This window comes from Hoplias malabaricus, chromosome 2 (assembly GCF_029633855.1).
Source record: "Hoplias malabaricus isolate fHopMal1 chromosome 2, fHopMal1.hap1, whole genome shotgun sequence".
NCBI lineage: Eukaryota > Metazoa > Chordata > Actinopteri > Characiformes > Erythrinidae > Hoplias > Hoplias malabaricus.
In genome coordinates, this window is record NC_089801.1 from 75543894 (window position 1) to 75569804 (window position 25911).

Here is a 25911-nt window from a genome sequence, read left to right on the forward strand (position 1 = left end):
TCACTTGAACGCAGATATGGCATACTGCAGAATAAGGTTCCCACCTTTCTTAAATGTGCCGTATATATAAATCTAAATTAAACTAAGGTGTAAAATAAAGCACCACAGTTGGACTGTTAAACGTTAGGTTTCTGTTGGACCCTTTTCTCTCACACGTGTGCTCTGACACTCTCCCCACCCCCATGCCTCTTTAGACTGGTGGGAGAGTGAAGATTGACAGGATGAGAAATCAGTTAGTCTTGGTGGCAACAAAGGGCTCCCATTGAAGAGTAAATTTGAATATTTAGTGGGGATTACTCTGGACCCTTGGGGTTGAGCACCATGCAGGGCTCTAAAAAAGAAGGTGGGTGATAAATGACAAGATATTTGTCTTCGTTGCTTTTCGTCTGTCAGCGTCCCAGTGTTTGGATGGGTCGCCTGAACAAGGCCGTGTGATGAATGTGTGAATTTTGAGGGAGAACTGACTCTGTGTCAGTGTGTGTGTGTGTGCACTGCTGTTACTACTGGCGCATTGAAATGAGGCTGAGTCTGTCTGTGGACAGTTGATAAATTAGTTATTCACATCTCTCTTTCTCTCTCTTTGAAACCAGCACAACAATTAAGTTGACTTAAGGGTACAGACGCACACCCCCCTCCTAGCCTTTAGCTCCTCCACTTCCTGTGCCAAGAGGAGCCATAAGTATCAAGAGTAAGCAACGACTGCAGACATCAAAGGTTTATGGCTCCAGCGTCACCTCTGGAGCATGTGGACAACAAAACGACTGAGTGATTCTACAAAAGAAATTATGACTTTCGGCAGGCTTTGTCTTTTCTCAAATGCCTGTTAACAACCATTTCCAAAAGTGGTGACAACCCCTGACAGTGCATGAAAATAAGAAACCATCCTGAATACAGAACTTACTTCACCATGTCCACAGCTGGAGCTTCTTATCTAAAATGACCATCTTCTAACATGTCTGTTGCACAAGCTAGTAGTAGTAGTCATTTCCGTACAAATCAAGCTGGCAATGTACTCATAAGAAAGAGAATCGGGTGGTTGATGAGCATTAAACAGTGTTAAGCATTAAGTCTCCAACTGGAGCAGAAAAGGTTTTATTCAAACGTTCTTGTCATCCCATTATGGAATATCAGTATATCAGTATTTATCTTTTTCTGTTATTGTTATTTACATCTTAAATTACTATCCTAATATCACAGTTATTAACATTAAAAAGGATACATAAAAAAGTTAACCTAGCTTATTAAGGCAAACTGATTTATATCTGTATTAACAGCCATAAGCAATGTAGTATCTAACAAGCTGTTCAATACATTCAATAACAATCTGCAAATACCTTACAGCCACTGAGAGTCACTCACAATAGGCTCCTTTTTTGTCAGTGACTGTTTGCTGTATTTACTACATTTCCTCATAGCGTACTCCTTCAGTTTACAGGTGACATAAGATCAGGAAGTCCAGTCAGACGGTAGTCCAGCAACATCTGTCCATAAGCTTTTCCCTAAGATCAAGAGAAACAACACGAAAATGAACACATTTTTAATTAAATGCATTTTGTATCATACTGAATACCCTTAGTCCAAGGGTACACAGTCATAGCATGTAGCTTTAAAAATGGGAACAGCATACACACGGACAACTAAGTTGAAGATATTTACCTAATTTCAAAATATTCTACATCACTAAATCAAGCTTCAAATGTAAAAGTGTTCAATGATCTGGATTAAAGAAAAGGATATTGAATGAATTTATAAGAGCAGAAAGTGTAGAGGCCCTTGGTTTGAATGACCTTAGGACATCAATTTTTCACACTGCTCTGGTTTAATTTTGTTACACGCTCTTCCACACTTTGCTAACTGGAGTGGGTTTATTAGCCATAACATTATTTTGCAGACAATCTTCCAAAGATCTTGAAGATTTTAGCCTGAAATATTCGCTGGACAATATATTATTTCTATGTTAACAGATTTAAGGAATGCTTTACCTGCGTGGCAGGTAACAAACAATACGTTTGCTGTTAGAGAGAACTTCACAGAAAACAACCTCAAGATGGAAGAGCTGGTTCTGATAAATATTAGTATTCACATTACCATGTAGCTGTATAAGAGGCCCAAACCTTGCTGAAGAAAATGTTTCCCAAACCAGGACACCTCCTTCAAACTGTACTAACTTCTTCACGCTCTACGTGTTCAGTCTTTTCCCAGTTTAACACAGAACATGTTTCCAATCTGGCAGAAATGTTGTTTCTTGTAATAACTTGTTTTCATTACTAAAAATGAAACTGAACCAGTTTTTCTCCGCAAATGTTAGTCTAGTGAGATGAGAGACGCAAGATGCCGGCTAGTGCTGAATCCACTGCTCATCAGCAGTATTGGGGACTTTATTAAATTGGGTTCATTCAGTATTCTAATAATCACAACGTTGGAAAGATCGGGGAAACTCATTATTTCACTCATGTCCTCTTTGTAGGCTCGTTTGTGAGAGACTCTGGTTTTCACACTCATTTTGAATAAAGAAAAAAGGTTGTTTTCTGGAAGTAACAGATGGACATTTCCTTCTGGTCAGAACCTGAATCATCTTCCTTTTGACCTTTTGTGATTAGTTTAAGAGCGTCATAAGTTTAGATTAATGATGAGATAGATGTAAGTCATATTATACGGGCAATATGAACAGCAGAACAAAAAAAAAAACATCAGATTTCATCACGCAATCAGATTGGGGCCACATTTACCTGCTGTGTGAACGTAGCCAAAATGCTCTCAAACAGTAATCCCAGATCTTTTTCAGGTTTCCCATTATATTTTTTAATATTATGATACAAACTATTTAAAACTATGAAAAAAAAAAGCTTCACTAACAGACTTTAGATTTATTTTAAGAAAAATGTAAGTTGGGACGAGCCGTGATTTGAATTTAGGAGATTGTAAGTTGTTCTCTAATGTTGTTCAGTTTTAGACATTACATGAAGGAGATGTATGTAAGAACAAATCAGCTGTACCATTAACCAGATTTTCCATGAAAGACTCTGCTGAAATCCATTAGATAATTAATCTTATGCCAGTGTGAACACTTTGGTATGATATTCTTATCTAATAAAAAACAAGTATTGCTAACTTGCAAAAGTAATGGCTGCTATATACTGTGTTATTTATGTTTGCTGCATGCTAGGCTAATTAGTTTGCTGTAGCTGAAATGTTGTCTGAAGTCTATGGCAAAGGATGAACACATTACATGTGGTAAAATAACCACTGTCACCAGTCAGGATACATTCTGTTAGCTAATGACGGTGTTTCGTTAGGTTGACTTGGTTGTAATCAGGATGTGAAAGGAGGACAGACTAGTGGAATTCAGAGCAAGTTTTCATAGATATTCCATGCAATAGTAAAATAGTAAGCTTGGTGGTGTTTGTCTTTTTAGCACAGTGTAAATAATAACGTGCTTGTTAAACTGTGCTTTAGCAAGCATGTGAGAAGGTCTACTCATGAATGTGTTGGTATGTGCACCATGAGTTTTACCTGAGGGTCACTTCTTAGGGAGGCCACCCCTCCCCCTCCAAGAGAGTTGCGCAGAAGGAAATTCAAGCCACAAATACCAGGCAACTCATACCTGTAAGCAATCACACATACTTGAGAAATGTACTTTACAGGAATACAGTCTTCTATCATCTTTTTTCAGACGTACATACACACGCAAACACTATGTGGCAAGCCCCCAGCATAAGACATAACCAAACTAATTGTATCATATTTTCATTGTCTATTTTATATTACATTTAAGGCAGTGTTATTTTCTATAATAAGAAACAACTAATGTGCCTTGCAAAACCTATTTGCAGTCCAATATGATCTTCCATTTATATATTATCTGTCAACAGCTCTTTAAAAAAAACTCAAAACCTGAAAAACACAGAAACAAAGTGTTTCAACCCCTTCAGATTAGTACTTGATAGAACCCACCTTTTGTATCCAAGTCTGTGGGTGCACGTTTCTAACAGCTTTGATTTAGCTGTTTGTGAGTGATTTTCAGCATTTTTGTCAGGCCAGTCATTCAGGTGGTCCTGATGATTCTTATGGATAGTAATATCCTGAAATTCTGCCACAGACTGGATCGAGCACTGCTGGACTTCTGATTGGCCCCTGAACTGGCCACCACATCTATCTGTCAGTTATAAAGAACAACACCAGGAGCCTTTTAGCCCCGCCTCTTTTCTTTTCCCTCCATAGTTAACTGGTAAGCAACCCTTACTTAAAAGTTTTTAAAGGAATTATGCTTCTGTAGTGCAGTATAATATTTTCATAGTAATCTAATTCCTGTAGCAGTCTTAGTAGTTTTGGTAAGCTTCTTAATTTGCAACAACAGTGGCCGATTACTCCTGTCTCGTCACCACCTCAACCACATTTTAAATGTTTAACATTAATCTCCACGGGTAGTAACATAAAATATTTGACTGTAAACATTTTTGGGAAAAGTAAAAATGCACAGTTTTTGTCCCTGGCTCCAGAAGTGTATACACTCACATGGATTTCAGGTCACTGGCGTATTTTTGTGTGAAAAACAGATACGAAAATAATTCAAAAGGGCATTCTATTGTCCCTGGACACTGTGACTGGCTCACTGCTTGTGAGTGTGAGTGTGTGTATGTGTGTGTAAGTGTATGTGGGTGTGGTGTGGTGTGTGTTTGTGTCATCTTGTGTTTAGCCCTGCCCCACGTTATTCAGTGTTGTCACGTCACGTGATTTTAACAAACCGTTAAATGGAGGCTTCTAACAGAGGTCACTTGTTTGAGAGATATTTCTCACATTGACAGTCATAAACAACCAAAGGAATGCAAGTTTAACTTCCAGATCATGTTTCTGTTACATTTGTTCGCTTTACTTTTTAAATCTCACTGGTGTTGCTCTTCAACATTGTACCTAAACACACTGAGGAAAAGCATCCATACTACTAGGTTTTCATTTTCAGAGCTTCACATTCAGTTAAAGGTTCATTTTATCCAGAAAAAAAAAAGCATTTTTAATGACTTACACCAGGGGTGCACAACTCCAGTCCTGGAGGGCCAGTATCCAGTATAGTTTGGTGATTCCTTAGCTCACACACACCTGATTCAACTCATCTGTTAATTGACAGGTTTAACGGTTGTGTTTTAGCAGAGGAATCACCAAACTTTGCTGGACACCGGCCCTCCAGGACTGGAGTTGTGCACCCCTGACTTACAGGAAGTGACAAACTGTAAGTCAAACATGTCCTTTTAAGGGCAAAATCTTTCATGTAATCTTGGAATCAGTGAAGTCCAGTTCATTGCTGTCCAATGAAAAACATGTAGTAATACCTTGACTTACGAGTTTAATCCGTTCTGTAACTCAATTTGCTCGTATATCAAATTAAATTTCCCCATTAAAATGAACTGAATTGCTATTGATCCATAGGTTCCAGACCCTCAAAATCCACACAATTTTTTTTGTTACGTGTTTTTAAATAAGAAAAATGTACTTTATAAATAACATATAATGTATAAAAAAATACATAATAAAAGAGAATGTAAAGAAATAAAAGAGAATGTAAAGAAATAAACTGGTTCTGTTAAGTTTATTTACCTTGAAGATCAGATGAAGATGCTGGCAGAGGTGGAGGAGATTGGCGAAGGAAGTTGGGGCAGTCTTACATTTCATGCGCTAACGCTTAACTTACTCAGTACACACGTAATGCTACAATGCTACAAAAATAGTGCTATGACAGATGCATGACAAGATAACCAAGTGAACTGAACGCTCGCTGGGCTACCTAGTGGCGGGTGGCGTAAGCTCACTTGCTCGTAACTCAGATCTCGGCTAGCATCATAAAACAAATCAACAGAGCGACGGCTCGTATCTTGGAAAATTCGTAAGTTGATTCACTCGTAAATCAAGGTTCCACTGTCCCTCCAAATTAGTAACTTTACAGGAGAATGAAAAAACCTTCTTAAGTTACAGTGGAAGTCCATGTAAAAAGATTTTATTCAAAGTAAAATTTGCTCATCAGGAAATGTTCATACAATGTGATGGACAACTGCTGTGTTTAAATGATGTAGTAAAGTAAAAATGACAAAAATGGAGATACCTGTTCTTCATTGGACAGAGATGATATTCAAACATTTGTTAATAATTTTTGACACAATTTTCATTTTTAATTAATTAAATTTGATAGTTTTTTAAATGAACTGACACTGCATAATATATGCCATTTATAGTCTAGAATCACTGATTGTTTTAAGATTTTTACAAGGAATAGTATATAAATAATGCCATAATTGTTAAACATTATTGTAAATATTTTATATTTTTCTTAAAAATATATTTCTAAAAGGATTATATATAAAGCCAATAAATAATTATAGTAAAAAAATATATATATACATTTATCTGAGGAAAAACAACACTTAATGCCAGAGAGCAATATATGAGGCACCTTTCATAAAAAAAAAAAAAAAAATTTGACACGTCATTTGGACCAATCAGAGCGTGCTACATCAAGCCCCGGAAGTCCCGCCTTTCGACCAATAACAAGTAACCGCAAGTACTTCCTCTGTATATCCGGTTCCCACCGTCATCACATCCGGTTTTCCCACCGACTCACGCCCCCCCACCACCACACCCCTAAACATCGACCACCACACACACATAAACGCACATACATAAATGCACTGAAGAGATACCATCAACATGAGAAGAGAACATATACATCCTTCGCACGCACACACAGAGTTAACATGGGTACCACACCCCTTGCTAATTACAAACACACACAAACACACGCAACGATAGAGATACCATGAGGAGAGACATCCGTCGCACACACAGAGTTAACATGAGCACCACCCCCGTCCCAACCCCTTGCTACACACACACTCATAGACACACACACACACACACACACAAGCATATATGTGTTGAATAAATACCATACCTGTCAAAAGAGAAGAAAAGACTTGTATCATCTTGTTTTAAACATGTGACTCGGGTGAGTGTTTACGATGAATAACGCAGGAAACTGCGTCAACCTGTTCTCAGGTAACTCATCACTAGCAAAAACATCATAAAAGACCTTTTTTAGAGGAGGACAACTTCTTGCCAACTCTGTACGTTCTCTGGTATCCATGATTATTGATAATCTATGACAACGTTTTGACGATTGTTGATTTCCAGAATTGAATCAAAACTGGCATATACAATTAGATTCACAGTCCTCGGAAGAGGGGTTCAAAATCTGAGTTACAATCTCATATTACCCGACTTTATTAAAGATAGATGCTGTCCGCAGTCATCATCGGGGGTCAGGTTGAAAGCGACCAGCGTGTAACCTTGGGTGTAGTCTTGTCTGTTTATTGCCAAACCCTGATCTTTAAGTTGTTTTCCTGAAGCTAAAATTAACTAATGAAACTCATGGACCACGTTACGGGATTGAAAGTTGAAATGGTTTTGCAGGATGCTGTGTCCCATCTACATAGAGAGCTATGTTTAAAATTAAATTGATTTTTATTGTATGATCCACTGAAAGCGTCATTGTCGACCATTCCAAAAATTAGGGTTTTAGGAAGGGGTCCGAGGAACAGGTTCTCTTGGGTACATATACGACTGCCTGTGGGTAGACTGAAGGTCTTCATACAAACTTTTTCTATTGGGTATTTAGCTGTGGCGTTAAGTAACGCCTGCACATGACCCAGTTTCACAGCCAGAGAAACTATTACTTTTTTCACAAACAGTGATGCTGAAAATAATTTAAGAAGGTAATCCCTTGGTCCTTCTTTCATTAGACAAAATTCCTCTTTACTTCGAACCATTTTTATTTTTAAATCAACTCCATTTAGTATATATCAGAGTGGATGTGTCCAATCAAATCAAAGGCTTTGCTTTCTGAGCTAAAAAGAGCCCTGGTTTTTAATCCATTATTACGACCTTGAGGATCGGTCACATCCATTTGACCGGCTGTGTCTTTATAAAACAAACCGGTTGAAAATTGCGTTTCCAACGCGTCTGTGCCATAATTCAAAACGCACTCCATTATTGATCTGTATGGATAGGTATAGCTTGATTGACTGATGAGACGATCCCCGAGCATAACATCTACTTGTGAAAATAGAGACACTATTAGATAGTTTACGACTCCGACCTTAGCATCATTAGCTATGTTGGATTCATCAGGGTTTGCAATTTTACATCTTAGATGTAAAAAGGTGTTCAAATCTAGGTAATTTTCACCATTACCAGCTACGAAAAATTCCAAGGGTCCGTTATCCGTCAAGGCGGAAAGTGGCGGTATTTCGACATAAGTATACTTTTCAATGCTTGTTTGAGTGTAAGGTAACATAAAAATGTCTAGTTCAGATTTGGTGCATTCGGATGAAAGACCTTGCAAGAAAGCCATTGTGTTAGAAAATGTTCAAACTTCTTTGTTTGATAGAGGAGGAGGAAGCACGCTTGTTGTCTCTTCGTTTGTTCTTTTTCACTCTGACCTTACTCTCTGTGATCTTACGTTTTTTATTTGTAATTACAATCCGCCTCCCAGGAGGGCTCCTAACGTTCTTGTGCGCAATCGCTGCAATTCCTGATCCATGCTGTGTTTGATTGTGTAGATAATATTCGTCCGGGTCGTAGAGGCATGAGTGTTGATGCTAGCTAGGATGGTCAATTGCACAGCCGTTGCAGTTTTCTGTCATATCCTTTTCAACAATTCCTTGCAGCAGATCAGCGGTCACGGCACGGATGATGGAAATCATAGTCTTACTTATAAATCCGTTGATTTCATCCGATGGTTCTGGATGGAACGATCCCGTAGATGCGTTGTCCGTGTTCTGCGCATAGTACATGTTTGAGAGTTCTTTAGACATTTCAGCACACGATCCGTTGTCACTATGAGCACGAAAAGTATGTGACTCACTGACAAAAGGGGTTGTATTTATACGCTACGTGATGGATGTTGAAGGAAAGCTCTGACTCCACCACAGACTTCTTTCAGAAACACAATGTCAATATCAAGATCAGCGTTGCTTGCACATGGATGATTGATGTTGGTTTCAAAGTAGTCATAAAGCCTCATTTTAAGTCTCTTCAAGCCATTAATTCGTTCCAATACATCAAACAATCGATCAATGTTACCGAAGCATTCTTGATATAAATCTTTCCAATCATTCCAATCTACTTTTACGTAGGTATCTTTTCCGTAGGGAATCATACCTGAGGATGTACGTTTGCTATTGCACAACATAGACATGCAAACAAAAGAAGTACCCTCAGCATTCCGCATGGTATGGAGAGCAAAAGCGTGCGATGACATATCTGTCGGTTGATCCCATGGTAGTATGAGGATTTTGAAATGCGGATAAGAGTCCTTACTTCTGTAGTTCATATATGCATTCAAATCAACGCTGTGTTTCTTGAAAACGTTCCAATCGTTCCGATGCAGGGTGAATATGTCCGTGGCATCCTTACAACTCTCTGTCAGGCTAGTAAAGAGGGTAACGCTGTCGGTTTCATCATCAAATGCATAGTCAAAATAGATGCCATTCCTTAATCACCAAACATTAAACTTGCTGAGTCGCAAAGCTGATCTGTTCAAAAAACCCATAGGCTTTTTTGGTGCATCAGGGGTGATGTCCATCGTCTCTCAGCTTTGTAGCTTCAACTTTTTATCTTAAAACACTAATTCTTATACCTTTCCTCACAGGGTCACGCCCCTGGGAAAGACAATGTAACCCTACGTATATGTCTGAATACAAATCCGATTGGTCAATATCATTTAAAATGTATTTGGGTAAATCATTCGATTAGAACAACTTGTGATATCTGTTTAACCAGAGTCTTGAGATCTAATCCACCCTGAACACATTCGCCGGTCGTAAACCCTATACAGTCTTACTACATATCATTGAAAAAATATGATAAAAAATGTAAAACAAATTGATACAAGTCTTTTCTTCTCTTTTGACAGGTATGGTATCTATTCAACACATATATGCTTGTGTGTGTGTGTAGTAAGGGGTTGTGGAGGGGGGTGCTGTCTTTGAGTGTGTGTGTGTGTAGCAAGGGGTTGGGGCGGGTGTGGTGCTCATGTTAACTCTGTGTGTGTGCGCAACGGATGCCTCTCCTCATGTTATGTCATTTATGTATGTGTGTTTATGTGTGTGTGGTGGTTGATGTTATCTATGTGCTGGTGGGTGTTTAGGGGTGTGTGTGTGGGGGGGGAAATGGGATGACGGTGGGAACCGGATATATAGGGGAGGTTACTTCCGGTTACTTGTGATTGGTCGAAAGGCGGGACTTCCAGTCAAACAAACAATTTTGATTGGTCAAGAGGTGGGACTTCCTGTACTCAAAGGGGGTGGGGCTTGATGTGGCACGCTCTGATTAGTTCAAATGACCTGTCAAACTTTAACGAAAGGTGCCTCATTTATCTCTCTAATGCCTTTTAAATGGATGTCAGTAATCTAAATGCATTTTTCGCATAGTTACCGTGTCACTGCAGGCAGATCATTGTCATCCTTCTTAATTAGGTGCTGAAAATACTTCTGCACCACCTCAGCAGTCAAAAACTTCTTCAGGTAGGGAAAATAAAGTGGATGTCTTGCAATGACCCCTGAAACAGATGGTAGTGTTTAAATAATACAGTATGTGCAACAACCTCTGTTAGTCCAAACATGTTTTAGGTTAAAGAAAACCATTTCTATGATTTTTTCTTTATATATAAATAAATTAAATGTTTCTCTGAGAGAAATGTGATACTGTGTTGTATTTTACGTCACAAAATTCTGTGAAAAACTAATGTCTGGAGAAAGTTATAAAAGATTCTATAAGTTAGAAACTTTATGTACATACGTGAAAAGAAACTAAAGAGCAATCTCACCAATATTAGCAGAGTCTCCTTTGTCTCCACTTCGTGTATAAGCCAATTCTTCAAGCCTGTAACTATGAGGGCCCACTGGCAGGTCTGAGAAATGGACAGACAAAATGAACAAAGAAAATGAATAAGGAAATGTATAAATTCATTGAATGTTTAAAATTATTTAACATAGACTAGCTAAAAAAAAGGAAAAAAAGGAAAATTTCTTAAATTGCTATTGATATATATTCGCTGCATGATTTCCAGTAAGAGCTTACATACACTAACTTGCAAAAAATATGAAATCACTACATTTCAATACTAAACAAGCAATTTAGTTGCAGATACATATAGAATTATTCTACTATAATGATAATAATCTACAAAGTGATTCTTACAAAAAAAAAAAACAATAAAAAAAAGAAATGCTAACAGAGCATTTATTTAATAAAATTAAAATCCCCAAAACTTCATATTTCAAAGTTGATGGATGAATTTTAATACGAAACCTTAAAGAAATTAAAATCTTAATTAATTAATTATTCCTTCTTTTACCAAAAAAAAAGCATCAGTGCCTTATGTATTATGTTCTATATTAGATATTTCATTCATTAAACCCAACATTTAACTGAAAATAGTACAAAGACAACATTTTCATAGTTAAAATTGAAAAGGTTAATAGTTATTTTAAAAAATATTTGCCAATTTTGTATCTGATGCCAGCAAAATGTTCCAAGAAAGCTGGGATAGGGGTATGTTTACCACTGTGTTGCATCACATTTACTTTTAATAACATTAATATTTGGGAAATGAGGAGACCAATTGCTGTAGTTTTGAAAGTCAAATGTTTTCCCATTCTTGCTTGACCTTGGATTTCAGCTGCTCAACACCTCAGGGTATTCAGAGTGTCTTTTGTTCCCTAATGCAGCAGTGGTATTCAATGGTTGACAGGTCTGGACTAGTTCAGCACCTTGATTCCTTTACTCAGTTCCTGAAGCAAAACAGTGGTAAATATGCCCCTGTCCCAACTTGTTTGTAATGTGGCATCAAATTAAAAATGGGCAAAATCCAATAGAATTTATTAGTTTCAAAATTTAAAATATTGTCTTGTTACTATATTCAATATAAAATTTAAAATATTTAGACATGGTCACATCCTGTTTTAGTTTACATTTAGCAGTGTAACAACTATTTTGCAAATGGGCTTTATACACAATTACTTTAGATTGAAATAGTCTAAAACTGAGATTTCCACATGAAAAGGGGGATTTAATTATGCTTGTGTGAAAGAATACACAAGAGTGCGTTGCATACTTGCACGTTTTGCAAACCTAACCTCTAATGAAAGGACGGTCCTGATTACTTGGAAGGTTGTTAAGCTTGTTAAGCTCAACCACAAAGTGGCTCAAGGATAACGCAGCCAAGGCCGATCTTGCCAGGACACTAAAAAGAGTTTTGCGCTTTTCAGTGGTCAACACACAAAGCCCCCTGGGAACACAAGCACTGTAGAACAAGCCCAGTAGAACAATAGGACCAGCGTTGTTATATAACCCTTTTTATGTGGCTGATCCTACAGGTCAGTCTCTTAATGCCATGTGTGGTATGTGACTGAAGGCCTGCGTTTCGTTTAGACTGCTTGCTTAAAATTTTCCACCCTAATTTGAGATCAATGCCTTAAGTTTAAGAATGAAAAATCTATGTCATAAGCTGATTTAACATTTTTTGAATGAGTTTTTACATCAAATTTCAAACTGTATCCTAAAACATCTTACTCTGCCTGTCATTCATGTAATAACAAATCATTTTCATTACGATTTTTAAAAAGACCTTGTAACTGATTCATAAACAAACCTGGGGGCTTGTAAACATTTCCTTCTGGAAGCCAAGATTGAGCAGGCCCTTCAGGTAAAGAAGACTCAGTATCTCTGAAGGTCTCCACCAACTCTCCATTTAGGTGAAGGCTGACCTAAATCAGGTATTCATACTTACAATTCCTGAAGCAATGCAATAATAGATCATTTTTTTTCATTTTTCTACAAAGAGATACTAACGTTCTAGAACCAATAATACAGTTATATTCAAAGTATTAAGGAGCTCTAAGCCTAATTTGTGATTGGGCTGTTAATTACTTTCCATGTTACAGTTATCATCAATTCATTTGCATCTATCAGGAAAATATTACAGCTAGTTATTTTTTGCCCAGGATCATTGACAGAAATTCAAAATTATACACACAATTAATTGTAAACCTAAGGCAAGTAAGAGTAACCTTTATGTAGATTTGTATTTTATTTACTTTAGTAATTTTTATCATAAAATTTTGGTTCTATAGAAGAAATTATATATGACTAATTAATTCAACACTTGTACCTCAAGTTCTGCTTTTGGATGCAGAAAGAAAAAAGGCTTCAGCACGGGTGATCTGGAGACAAATAGGCCGAAACCATAATTCAAAACATTAAAAACAATAATGCCATTAAAGAGACCTTAAAAGTATTTTACACTAAGAGGAAAGTCTGAAATAACTTAAAAATACCCACATTCTAGGTCGACCTCCCACAATGCCCGTGAGTCCAGGAGCTGTAAGTTCAAAAACAAGAATAATCCAACCTAAGACCAACTACCTTGGGTAATGGGTAAATGATGTGCTTGTTAATTAAAATTACATGTGGAAATAAGTACAAACCATCTGCAGAAAACATACCTCTCCATAATTTCTGTTTATACGCTTAGCTAACCAAATTGAGAAGAAAAGAAATCAAAATATAAACTGTGCAAAGATCATGGCACAGATTTTCAATTTTGTTCCCCAATATATATATACATTCATTCATTCACTGTCTGTAAGCACTTATCCAGTTAAGGGTCACTGTCTGTGAGGAGTGTGGTGTGTTCTCCCTGTGTCCACGTAGGTTTCCTCTGGGCGCTCCGGTTTCCTCCCACGGTCCAAAAACACATGTGCTAGGTAGATTGGCGACTCAAACGTGTCCGTAGGTGTGAGTGAATGTGCGAGTGTGTGTGTTGCCCTGAGAAGGCCTGGCGCCCCCTCCAGGGTGTATTCCCGCCTTGCGCCCAATGATTCCAGGTAGGCTCTGGACCCACCGCGACCCTGAACTGGATAAGGGTTACAGATAATGAATGAATGAATGAAAATATCCATTGCCCTTTACATTGTATAAAACCTTTAATCACAAACAAACTAATGGCCTAAAACAACTCTTTGAATTAACTTACACAAAAATGTTTTTGACTTCTTTAAAAGTTACTATTTTGAAGATAAAAAGTTAATACTCCAACAGAAACCATATGTTGCTGTTAGACTGAAGCATTGGTACATTTCTGCACATAATCTTGTCTATATATCGATTATATCAAATTTTTTAACTGTTTTTATTATTTATGCCCCCACTCAGAGCTGAGACCAACCAAGGGACTTAAGCAGCTCGCACCAAAGAAAAACCCCATGTCTGTGGTTTAAACTTGCTGTGTTTTGACTATAATTAAGACCACACTGAACAAAAAGAAGTCATATGTTAACACTGAGAAAAAAGCACATTCACACAGCAAATATAAACAGTGCTCAAAATACAAAAGAGGAAAAAGCTCCCAGCGACATTAGAAAAAATATCCCTGCTTTAATACCGGAGCATATTTACAGTACACACCTCATCACTGAACTATGAGTCAAAAATACAAATTAATCAATTCATTAATCAATATCGTGGTAAAATGTACAATTAATCGTGATATTTATTTGCGCTCATATCGTCCAGCACTAAATGTACCATACAATAACATACCCATGCCCGTTCCTGCTGGAGCCACTTCTCTGGAGAAAATTTCCAGGGCTTTTTTCTGCCTGTGATGGACAGCCATCCAAATCACTGCTTCTCGAAGGTCCTTTATATGAAACATTTATGAGAACAATTCTTTAAGAGTAATAATTTGTTTCAGCACTGGAACAGTGAAAGACAATTAATTTAATTAATATTGTGGTAATACAATTTTCACACCACTTAGAAGGTGCCTATTTCACACTTGCAAACCTGGATGAGACTTTTTTAAATTTTCTTTCCTAGGCTATTTGACTGACCGAATATTTGGACCTGTATTGTAGACTGTTATCAAATCTGTATAGGGCCTATACCACTTGCATAATTATGTACAAGAAATTTAAATACTTAAAATCTTATTTGTGCCTCCCACAAAACACAAGTAACAAACCTTGAGAAGAACCGAGACAATTAATAAATAAATCCTATGCACTAATCTGGATAATGTAGAACTGTGTAATAATAATCTTGTTCTTGAACTCATTAATGCTGTCCCAGCTACACAGCACTTTGTCTGGCAATACCACCTTTAATAATGGTGCCCCTGTGTTAAACTAATTTTGCTTACGTACATTTTTGCATGCAAGTGGTCCGTATGTATCCTCAGCACCCAGAACCTGAATGTTGATAGCAGTGTAATCCTCCAGGCCCAACTGTCTGAAGATGCGTCTGGTCCTAAAGTGAATACAGAAAATGTCTTATCTTTAATTTCATGCAGTAAAGGAACTGCACCTATATATTAATGCTTTTACAGTAGAATTAACCAATGGCCATGAAATAGCCAAGTTTTCTTGGCTTGCTAGTGTATGTCATAACATTTCAAAGACCTTTTGATAATGCTCTCCGCTGTAAATCTGGCTTTTTCTGCAGCTCTAGGACCGCCCACTGGACAAACTGCCGTAGTCCTGAACCCATCCATATACGTGGCACAAACCTTGGAACAATAGTCATTTAAAATAAACACATTACTTTTATACTGAGATGCTGATTTTAAGGAGTTTAAGTTATGGAAATCCAACAAAAGCATCGTGAAGTGTTATTTCATTGATGCGATTACTGACATGTTGCACTGCTGACCACTGCTGACTCAGTTACCAAGCATTCGGGTGAAAAGGGGGTAGTCAGATATGAGGATTATAATCCACAGGGCAACTGCTTCACCGTTAACTGAGAAAGTATTGTTGAAGCCCCATCAGGAATTAGCAAATAGAGTCACTGGTGATTTTCACATAGGATGACAAATGTTCCATGTGGTTTCAATCACCAGAAAATAATAATAAAAAAAATAATAATCACATGGCAGTGCATGTTGGGTAGAACAAATTTTAACGTTAAACGAGTTCTTTTATGTTGCTGAATCCATAATGGATGGTCATTCACAGTTACTGGTTTCGAATGTGTATCCAAAAAGAAGATAGCTTATGGCTGTTTTTTTGTTGACCCTACTACAAAATCTAATAAAAACCCCTATACATTAAGGTACAGTTAAACACTGTCAGACTAAACGTGGGTAGTTTTAAAAAGTAATGAATAGTCCATTTCTGGTTAAACCTATAACACACACTTACATAAAAGTTATGTTCTAGCGGTTTAATCACTTTCTGTAACCAGCCCATGTACATAACTGCTCATTTTTTAAATTTCTAACAAATAAAAACTACTGGACAGGCTTCTACAGTACTCATGTCATGTGACACACAACAAATCAAAAACATTTCAAAAAAACACCTAATCACTTTATATTAAGAATGTACTACTATTTGATTTACAAGTATTTAAAGTATTTGCTACCTGGCCGACAAGACTTACCTTGTAGTCACCTGACGGAAGTGATCCCTTTGCTCCACTTACTTGGACAGCTCCACCATCCACACCTTAAAAATGAGACGTAAATACAGCTTATGAACGAGATGAAGTAAACCATCCACAAAGATTTTTAATCATACAGATATGAAACTACAATTATCTCCATATTTAATTTGTATTATTTCATGTAGGCCTCATCCCACCTGGTATCTCAGTGATGTTGACCTGTGAGAAGTCACACGTGACATTGGGAAGGAGGTAACGCTGTGGGTCACCAATTTCATATACTAACTGTTCTGCTACTGTACCAAATGAGACCAGCCCACCAGTTTTGGGTGGTTTGGACAGTGTAAATGAGCCATCTGCTGAACACTCAACCACTGGAAAACCGATGTTGTCCCTACAGTGGGAAGAGTTCATTGGAAATACATTGTTTGTAATACATAGGCAAATGTGTTATTCATTATTTCTGTTGTTTCACAGCAAGTTTACTAAAGTATTCCAGGAAAGGGTCAACACACTTACCAGTCTGGAACTTTCTGCCAATCTGTAAAAATTCCACCAGTGACTTGAGCACCACATTCTATAAGGTGTCCTGCAAGGCTTAAGGAAAGAGAATTGTTCTGGTTTTTAGGAACGTTCAGCTCACAATATTTAAAAACATGGTAAATGTATTCCCTAAATATTCTCTAAACATTAAGATTTTCTAAAAAGATCCTTTGATCATTCAGAAAGGTCTGTTCATCTTGTGTATAAACTCTGTCATGATTAATGTATCCATATTTCCTTAGTACAACAAAGCACGTCATGTAATTGTTTACGGCTGGCCGTGTTCACTTCCTTTGTACACTCATAATGAAAGTGAGGTATCTTGCTCAATAAAGACACGCTCATTCAAACAATAAATGCAATTCATGTGAAAAATACCAAAGAGCCCCTTACAACACATTTACCCTAAGCTCTACTTATTTCTTTTGTAAGACCCTTTCACATGTGTCACAGAACAAACACATAACTGTAAGAGTACCTTCCAGCAGCCAGGAGGTCATAGTCACTTTTTTCCCAACCAAACTGTCAAAAAAAACATAACAACATTACTCAGATTTAGACGTTAATACCAAATAAAGGGAATTATCACTGAAAAGGTATGCATGGTTAGGGGCGGACAATAATTCAACATCAAAATATACATCACAATATAAAATATTCCAATAACAATGATAAGAACACATTTTCAATATATGAATATATATTATTTAATCCATCTGTCACTGACTGACATTGTCTGTTTAGTGCATTCCATTTAAAATTTGGTTTAAACATTTTAACATTGGCAAAGCCAGTGGGTTTTTGATTGATGGTGATGTCATGTTTTTTTTTTTGTTTTGGATGTTTTTCAGTGGATTTATGCTGTTCATTTCGGAAGGATATCGTATTGACAGTAATTAAGAAATATATCACGATATAAATTGTCCAGCCCTATGCACAGCTTAGCAACAGAACTTTGCAAATATTTAGCAAGGAAAACTAGTATAATTATTTTTTTTAAATGTTTCTTTTTAGAACAGCTTGGAAAGAGTCATGATTAATTTCATACAGAATGCATCAGGGGTCCAAGCACTACTGCACTGTCAACGCATCGTCCAGTCACTACGATATCAGCTCCAAGGTCCAAGCACCTCTTTATAGGGCCAGCACTGCAAGAAGCAGGGTAAAACAAGTACAACATGTAACTTCAATTTTTTTATTTATTTCATGGGTAGAACACATTTTGTGATTATGTTGGTCAGAGGTTATGTTCCGTAAAGTAACGTTCAAGATGTTTCTTTATTCAGATAATAGGCTAAGTTGGGCCTATATATATATATATATATATATATATCCTGATGGTGAATTAATTAATTAATTATAGAGATCAAATCAATATTTTGAATAAGCATATGAGAGTATAAGAAGAGCAGAATTTAATTTAAAATGTAAAACATTAGGAGGTGAAACATCTATTATTTCTAAAATGCACACACACTGGTTGATACAAAAGTAGACAAAGAAGAAAAGCAAACACCTCATTGAGAACACTGACAATCGACATCTCCATAACCATGAGACACCTAATAAAGACAAGCCCACAACAGGCTGAATGAAAAGTAAGAAAAGGGTAAACAGAAAAAAAATCTGGGGCACGGAAAAGGAGGGGTTTTAGGAAGGCTTGTTTTAAAGGACTACTTTGAATGTGGGCTTAAAACAAAGCAATGAAATAGTGGGGGAAGGGAATTCTAGACTTGTTGCTCCAAGCAGGACTGCAGTTTCGGGGGATGGAGAAAAAAAAACCAATGCCATTCTCAAGGTTTGTTAAGTGCAGGTGACCAGAACTAAATCTAATATTATCTTTTTTTAATAGGACATATTAAGTGGGCTGATTTATTGGTCGTGCTTGATTAAGTAATTAACCTCAATGTATAATCATAGGAACCACAATGGTTTGTTGTAGTGACCTTTACCTTGTCACTTTCTCCTTACCCCAGATATGCGTTCATACTGTGTACAGTTTTGGGAAGTGGTTTCTTTGCTTCAGCATCAGCCATCCTCAACATACTCAATGAGTCTTTCTAAAGAGAGCAAAAGATTTTAATATTTTTACTGACATTAAGAGTAAACTATGAATTATTGAGCACAAATTCACACATGATAATATCAATATTTATTTAGAAAAGTTCAAGGCACTGTATTTACACTACTTTAATAACTGTTTATCTACTGTGACCATAAAAGTAGAATGAATCTGTAATTTTAGGGCTGTTGAGTGTTTAATTAGGATTCATCACATTATTTTATACAAGTCCCATTTCTGGAAAAGTTGGGACATTTTGTAAAATGTAATAACAACAAGAACCTGATTTGTTAATTCTCTAGAAGATTTATTTAATTGACAAAGAACATATATCCAACGTTTTAATGTATTTTGTACAAAAGAAACAAACGTAATTTGATGTCTGAAACACACTCCCAAATAGCTGGAATAGATACATGTTTGATACTGTGTTACAGCACCTTTCCTTTTAATTACACTGTCTAATCATTAAGGAACTGAGGATACAAATAACGTTTTGTTATTAACCTCACTATTCTCACCTGTGGCATGAGGTCATCACCAGTTACCACTGCAACTTTTAGATTGAGACCTGCCTGTTGCACCATTTCCTGTATAGCAGCAGCACAGGCGAGAGGATTCACTCCACCAGCATTGCTAACCACACGAATACCTGCAGGAAAAAACAACAATGTTCACTGAGCGGCATATGTTCACAGAGCAAGTGTGAAATCGAGCCACAGTCAATCATTTCTACAACAGTTGTTGTTTCAACAGTTCATTGTATGAAATGTAAAGAATATTACAAAAAGTGAACATCAGAATTAATTTGCTACATCAAGAATCTTTAAATTTGCTCCTGTTTATCTATCTACTCACCCAGCAATTAGTTCTAGCCATAATCAGTGAGGATAGGAATACGTGAACATAAGATAAAGAGGTGTTTATTTAGGGTTGACACTTCTGTTCAAGATGAGCACAAAATGGATATGGAAAACTGTGTAAAATCTAGCTTGTGAAAATAAAAATAATCATCACCAAACAAAATCAGAAAACACCTATTAACTACCTGTTCTGGATGAATCATTTCCTTACATATCCTTAATTACATGAGTATAGTCAGTGTTGGTCAGTGACATTTAAATCAAAAAGCATTTTTAGAAAAAATCTGTTTCCTCTAAATTTGATAGCTCTTTAGTCTGTTTGCATGCTCAAACATGGTCTAATGTGTCTATGAGTTCCCGGTGTCAGTAAATGGCTTTAAAAAAAAAGTGTCTCGGTCTGAAATGCTAGGCTTTCTTTTTCTCTGCTCACGACACAAAAAATCTGTTTGTTTTTTTTAACACAACAAATAATCCTCCAAACTTTGAAAAGCACAAACCAAGATAAGGATATTGCTCTATTCCTGCTCCATAGTTGGGTAATATTGACTTATTTTTGCTGTTTCGGACCACTTAAAGTGGAAATTACACTAAATTCAGGATAGTGCTTAAGTAAACAGACTGAAAGTACTACAAAGTGAAACAACTCAAGTTACATATCATTTTGTGGTATTTCAAACAGTAAACGAAAACTTACAGACAAGTTAAATGTAAACAAACATAAAGAAAAGAGAAAACAGTGTTTCCCTTCAGCTGTAGACATCCCCCTTAATTGCTATGTCACATAATATATGAAAATAGAAACCATACAAACAAACATCTCTGCTTTAACACTATATCCAACTAAAAACGACATGAAAATGTTTAATGCCATTCACCCATTAATTTAATGTTTCACTGTATTTCTTCTTTTCAGACTTACCTTTTTGGCTGATATCCTTAATATAGGGAAAAATGGCAGCAAAAACAAAATCAGGAGCATAGCCCATATTCTGGAAGAAAATCAATCAAAAATACCATTAGCTGTACAGCATCTGAAAAAAATTGATATGGCTATAAAAATCTCTTTTTTTTAGGGCATTCACACATTTATTTAGGTATCTGAAATGCCTACCCACCCTTGAAATACCCTACCCACGTGAAATACGACCACCCAGTCATTTTTATAGGATGCTTATATCAGAAAACAAGCTGTTCAGCTTTTGTGCTGCTTTTTACATTGTCTACACAGAATTAGAATCAAGGGCATGCCTTTGTGTGCGCTGGGATGGGCATATTTATGAATGGGCATTCCACCATGAGGAATCTGCCCATCTAGTGAAGACTGCACACGAATCCAGCTTTTATGCACTCACCCTGTCATTCAATTCAGTACTCATTTCTTATCCCCCACAAACTTGTTCTCATAAATATTCACCCACCAAGTAATCCAAATGCCCACTAAAGGTCATCCTAGTAATCCTCATCTCAGTATCTCTAATCGCAGCACTGGATTCATTTATATGAGTGCACAAAGATAAAGTTTAACAGAGCAAAGAAATAAGAGTACAGAGCAAAAAGTGTGAAAAGAAGAACAGAAAATATAGGGATCCATGAGAAAATGTCTAAAACCCAGAGCTTCGGCTCCTCACTCCTAGGCACTGAAGTGAACTGTGGTTCATTCTCATTTAAAGGAACAGGCACTAAAACTGGTGGTTCAGAACAGGGCTGTTTAGACAGGGGCAAGAACAGAACTGTGTTGTTGGATCCTTGTGGTAAAAATGTTTCAGTTTGTTGGACAATGAGCTATTTCACTAGATAGCTGTTACAAACAAAAGTACATTTTTGCAGGACAAGGAAGGAGCTAGATTTAAAAACAAACACACAATTGCATCACCTTGAAATAAACCTTCTGCATCTACTTGGTAGGGAACACTAAGATTCATAGCTCTCAGGCCACTTTGGTTTGGTTAACTGGCAGTTGACATACCATGGTTGCAAGACAAGGAATATAAATGTTGATGGTCACAGGGACCATTGTAATGTCCAACAGAAACTATGCTGCAAACATCACTGCGCCCTGCATGAATGCATTGATGGTCAACAGTTCCCAGCATGAGGAATCAAAAATAGTAGAGAAATATTTGGTTACCAGATGGCAACGATACAAAATACACACTCTATTAACATTTACAGAGTCATGAAAATCCAAAACACTATGGTAGAAAAACTTACAGGCATCTTAGCTTTGGCTGCTGTGAGTAGGGACATAGTGATTTCCGACAGGTAATCAAACACCAGGAAGTCTAACTTGCCACCATGTATGAGCTGAGGGACTGCAAAATATAATCAAAAAATAAAAATGTTAAACAACATGAGAATAAAGAACAAAGAGAAACTTGACCAATAACAAGGTGATTACTCTACTGAACAATACATTTTAAATATAAACCTGAATAGTTAAGAATTATCCAGTTCAACACTAGCAGGCTCTAAACTGATACCTTAGCACTCATGATTTGAGTCATCAAATCCTCCATTGTGACATGGTATGTTTTCTTTCATTCATTCATTCATTCATTCATTATATGTAACCCTTATCCAATTCAGGGTCACGGTGGGTCCAGAGCCTACCTGGAATCATTGGGCGCAAGGTGGGAACACACCCTGGAGGGGGCGCCAGTCCTTCACAGGGCAACACACACACATTCACATCTACGGACACTTTTGAGTCACCAGTCCACCTACCAACCTGTGTTTTTGGACCGTGGGAGGAAACCAGTGCACCCGGAGGAAACCCACGCAGACACAGGGAGAACACACCACACTCCTCACAGAGAGTCACCCGGAGGAAACCCACGTAGACACAGGGAGAACACACCACATTCCTCACAGACAGTCACCGGGAGGAAACCCACACAGACACAGGGAGAACACACCACACTCCTCACAGACAGTCACCAGGAGGAAACCCAGGCAGACACAGGGAGAACACACCACACTCCTCACAGACAGTCACCCGGAGGAAACCCACGCAGACACAGGGAGAACACACCACACTCCTCACAGAGAGTCACCCGGAGCAGGACTCGAACCCACAACCTCCAGGTCCCTGGAGCTGTGTGACTACCTGCTACGCCACCGTGCCACCCAAATGGTATGTTTTGGACAAAAACAAACAGTCAACTAAACAAATTCTCTAGTATAAATAAAACATTGAAGGATAAACATTTATCTTCATCATAAGCTTAGGAGGCAACATTGTCCAGCCTATACATAATAGGGGGGTACAACACTAAATATTAGAATGATTGTAGACATCCTTTATTATTACTTAATACAGTTACCATTGGATTAATGTATACATTCATTAATACATGGATTCATTGTGCAGGCACAGCCATTTTGGAGCAGCGGCACTTGAGCTTACGCCCACAGTGGCCAACACACTAACAAGGGTCAGCTAGCATACATAACATAGCTTAACTGGATTGTGGAGCAGTTGAACTGAGTTGGAGTGACTCTGTAAACATAAATAATAATTCACTTCCTGTCCCTGAACCCACTGTTCTCATGACTGGATGCCATCATATCCTCAAAGAAATGATCCAACATCTAGGGGTGGCTTCCACGACAGGGATAAAGCCTAGTCCCGAACTGCACAGCATTCTGAATTGTGATTTTCCATTGAAAGGAGGATATAGTCCAGGATTAGGCATAAACCCTGTCTGTGAAACCAGCCATAGTCTAATACCTTTTTGTAGACAATTTACTATTAAAACCAGAAGAAACACAAACATATTTGCTACCCTCTAGTGGTACTTTGTTGTATTGGTTTGTGATGCTACAGTATAATATAGTCATGATGATTAACTTGACAAAGTAAGAAGCACTGAAAAAACTGCAGAAAAAGTTAAGAGGTGTAAAATAGTGTGTTCATCAGGGTTTTAATTACTGTTAGATACCAATAGAATAATTGCATGATAATAATACAAGGTTCCAAACGGCGACACATTTACAGCCAGTAGCAAACACACATACAAACATCAGCCATAACATTACAGTGTTCTTTTCATTACTACACACTAGCCTTGTGTCAGTTCCATATACATGCATCCTGTAGTCCTACACTCTGTTGCCCTGCATGCTTTGTTAGCCCCCGTTCCTCCTTTTTTCAATAATAAGGACCACCAGAGTGAATGAAGAAAGTATTTGGATGTCACATCATTTTGAGCACTGCAGTGACACTGATGTGTCTGAGGTGTGTTAGCGTGTGTTGCGCTGGTAAGAATGGATCAGACACAGCAGCACTTCTGGAGTTTTTTTTAAAACCTCTAAATCATAACTGCACTAGGAATAATCCAGCAGTGGGTGTCCGATCACACAGAATTAAATATCAGACCTAATTATCTGTACGTTTCTCTACCGAACTGAACTGCCCATCCTGTCTAATCTGATGGCGGAGAAAGATTTTATGTTGGGTGTCCTTGCTTGCCAGTTTTCCAGACAGTTTTGACTATGACACTGTTTCAACACATCCCTCATAGAGCCTTTCGTGTGTGCCCAAGTGTCTCACCTTCCTGTCAGCTGTTGAGAATGGGTTTTAAATTCATCTGCTCACTCTTCACCTGACACTCAGAACATGGCATAACAGACAACTGTACACATGTATATTATAAGTCTATAAACCTCTATTGGCCTCTTGTTTATATAATGCTATGTTTTGCTCCGGTTTCCACCAGAAATGGATGGGTTCCCTTTTTGAGTCTAGGTTTCTGCCATTCTCAACTTGACTTGCTCACATGGGGCTAGGACCCTGGATTGTTTAAAGCTGCTTTATGACATCACATGTTGTAAAAAAAAAGGTGCACTATAAATGAAACATATAATATATATATCCCATCAGCACTGTCTGTGTCATCAGTTTCACTACAGTGCACAGAATGATCCACTGCCCAATACCTGCTCTGTCCGTCTGTGTTCCAGTGAACAGCAGGGAGAAAGGGAGTAAACAAAGAGTCCAAAGCAACAGATAACTACAGTTTATAGCACCTTTAGCCTAAGTGGAAGAAATGTACAGTGAGGGAATGATGAGATGAGTGTAGCAACCCGATGGTCAATGTTTGTTGTGACTGCTCGGGGTACGTTTATAAGAAAAACAAGCCTGGAAAATGTATACTGCTTGTGTTTTACCTGCAGTCGCAGTGTCGCCCCAGAACCCTGAAGCACAGCCGATACGAACAGTTTTTACAGGTTTGTGTTGAGCTGAATAAAGTCTGAATTTGACTGAATTACCACAGATATGCTTGCAAACAAGTGAAGGTACCAAGTAAGTCCCCTCAGTCAACCTTTGCAGAGCACACGTTTTCACACCGCGGGCTAAATGTTTAACGCCGAAAAAATACATGATGTAGTTATTAACAATAATTAAAAATATATATTTACAAAAATAATAACAGTTTACGTGAAGTTTACCGAAGTAACCTTAAATAGTCCGATCAAAAATGTGTGTTACACGCAACCCACTCCGTGTAGAACGAGCTTCGCTAATAGTGTTCCTAATTCTGCCCAACGGTCGTATAAACGCGGTTTTGTTAACAGAGGTATTAGAGTGGTTGGACGTTAAGTGCTAGTATTAGATAAATTTTCGCACCAATAATTTTCATGCCCTGGCAGACATAAAAACAGCGGTGTTCCGAGAGATGGGTTAATGAACACAGCCATGTTGAAACGAAACAATTTATTGTACCCTTACAAGGGCGCAAGTCCAGAAAGGAAGCAAGTGAACAAGCAGCATTTGAGATTGGTTGAGGACTACTGATGTGCAGACTGACCAATTAAATGTTTACAGAGAAGGTTATCGACCAATAACGGTAGCTCTGCAGTCATACCGTCCAATCCGAAGATTGTAGGCTACTTCACCACACCCCCTTCTCACTCAAGCGAACCAATCGGAGTAGGGGAGGGCGGGAC

General features: G+C 37.6%; 1 protein-coding gene across 2 annotated transcripts; it reads right to left on the reverse strand.

Moving 5' to 3' along the window:
- Positions 1–1013: 1013 nt before the first annotated feature.
- Positions 1014–25664, reverse strand: LOC136686809 (uncharacterized). Of its 2 annotated transcripts, none has more exons than XM_066660808.1 (20): positions 25592–25664; positions 22174–22274; positions 20882–20951; positions 19621–19751; positions 19009–19097; positions 18086–18185; positions 17516–17559; positions 17014–17091; positions 16692–16888; positions 16492–16556; positions 15510–15616; positions 15255–15357; positions 14650–14749; positions 13390–13429; positions 13220–13271; positions 12701–12815; positions 10874–10957; positions 10483–10606; positions 3514–3604; positions 1014–1499 (listed from the first exon to the last, which is right to left on the reverse strand). In XM_066660808.1, exons 1-20 carry the CDS (start codon positions 25602–25604, stop codon positions 1425–1427), a joined length of 1779 nt encoding a protein of 592 aa, XP_066516905.1. In that variant the 5' UTR covers positions 25605–25664; the 3' UTR covers positions 1014–1424. The 2 variants fall into 2 exon arrangements, with proteins under 2 accessions (XP_066516905.1, XP_066516904.1); XM_066660807.1 differs by lacking the exon at positions 25592–25664 and adding an exon at positions 25132–25576.
- Between the last annotated feature and the right edge of the window lie 247 nt (positions 25665–25911).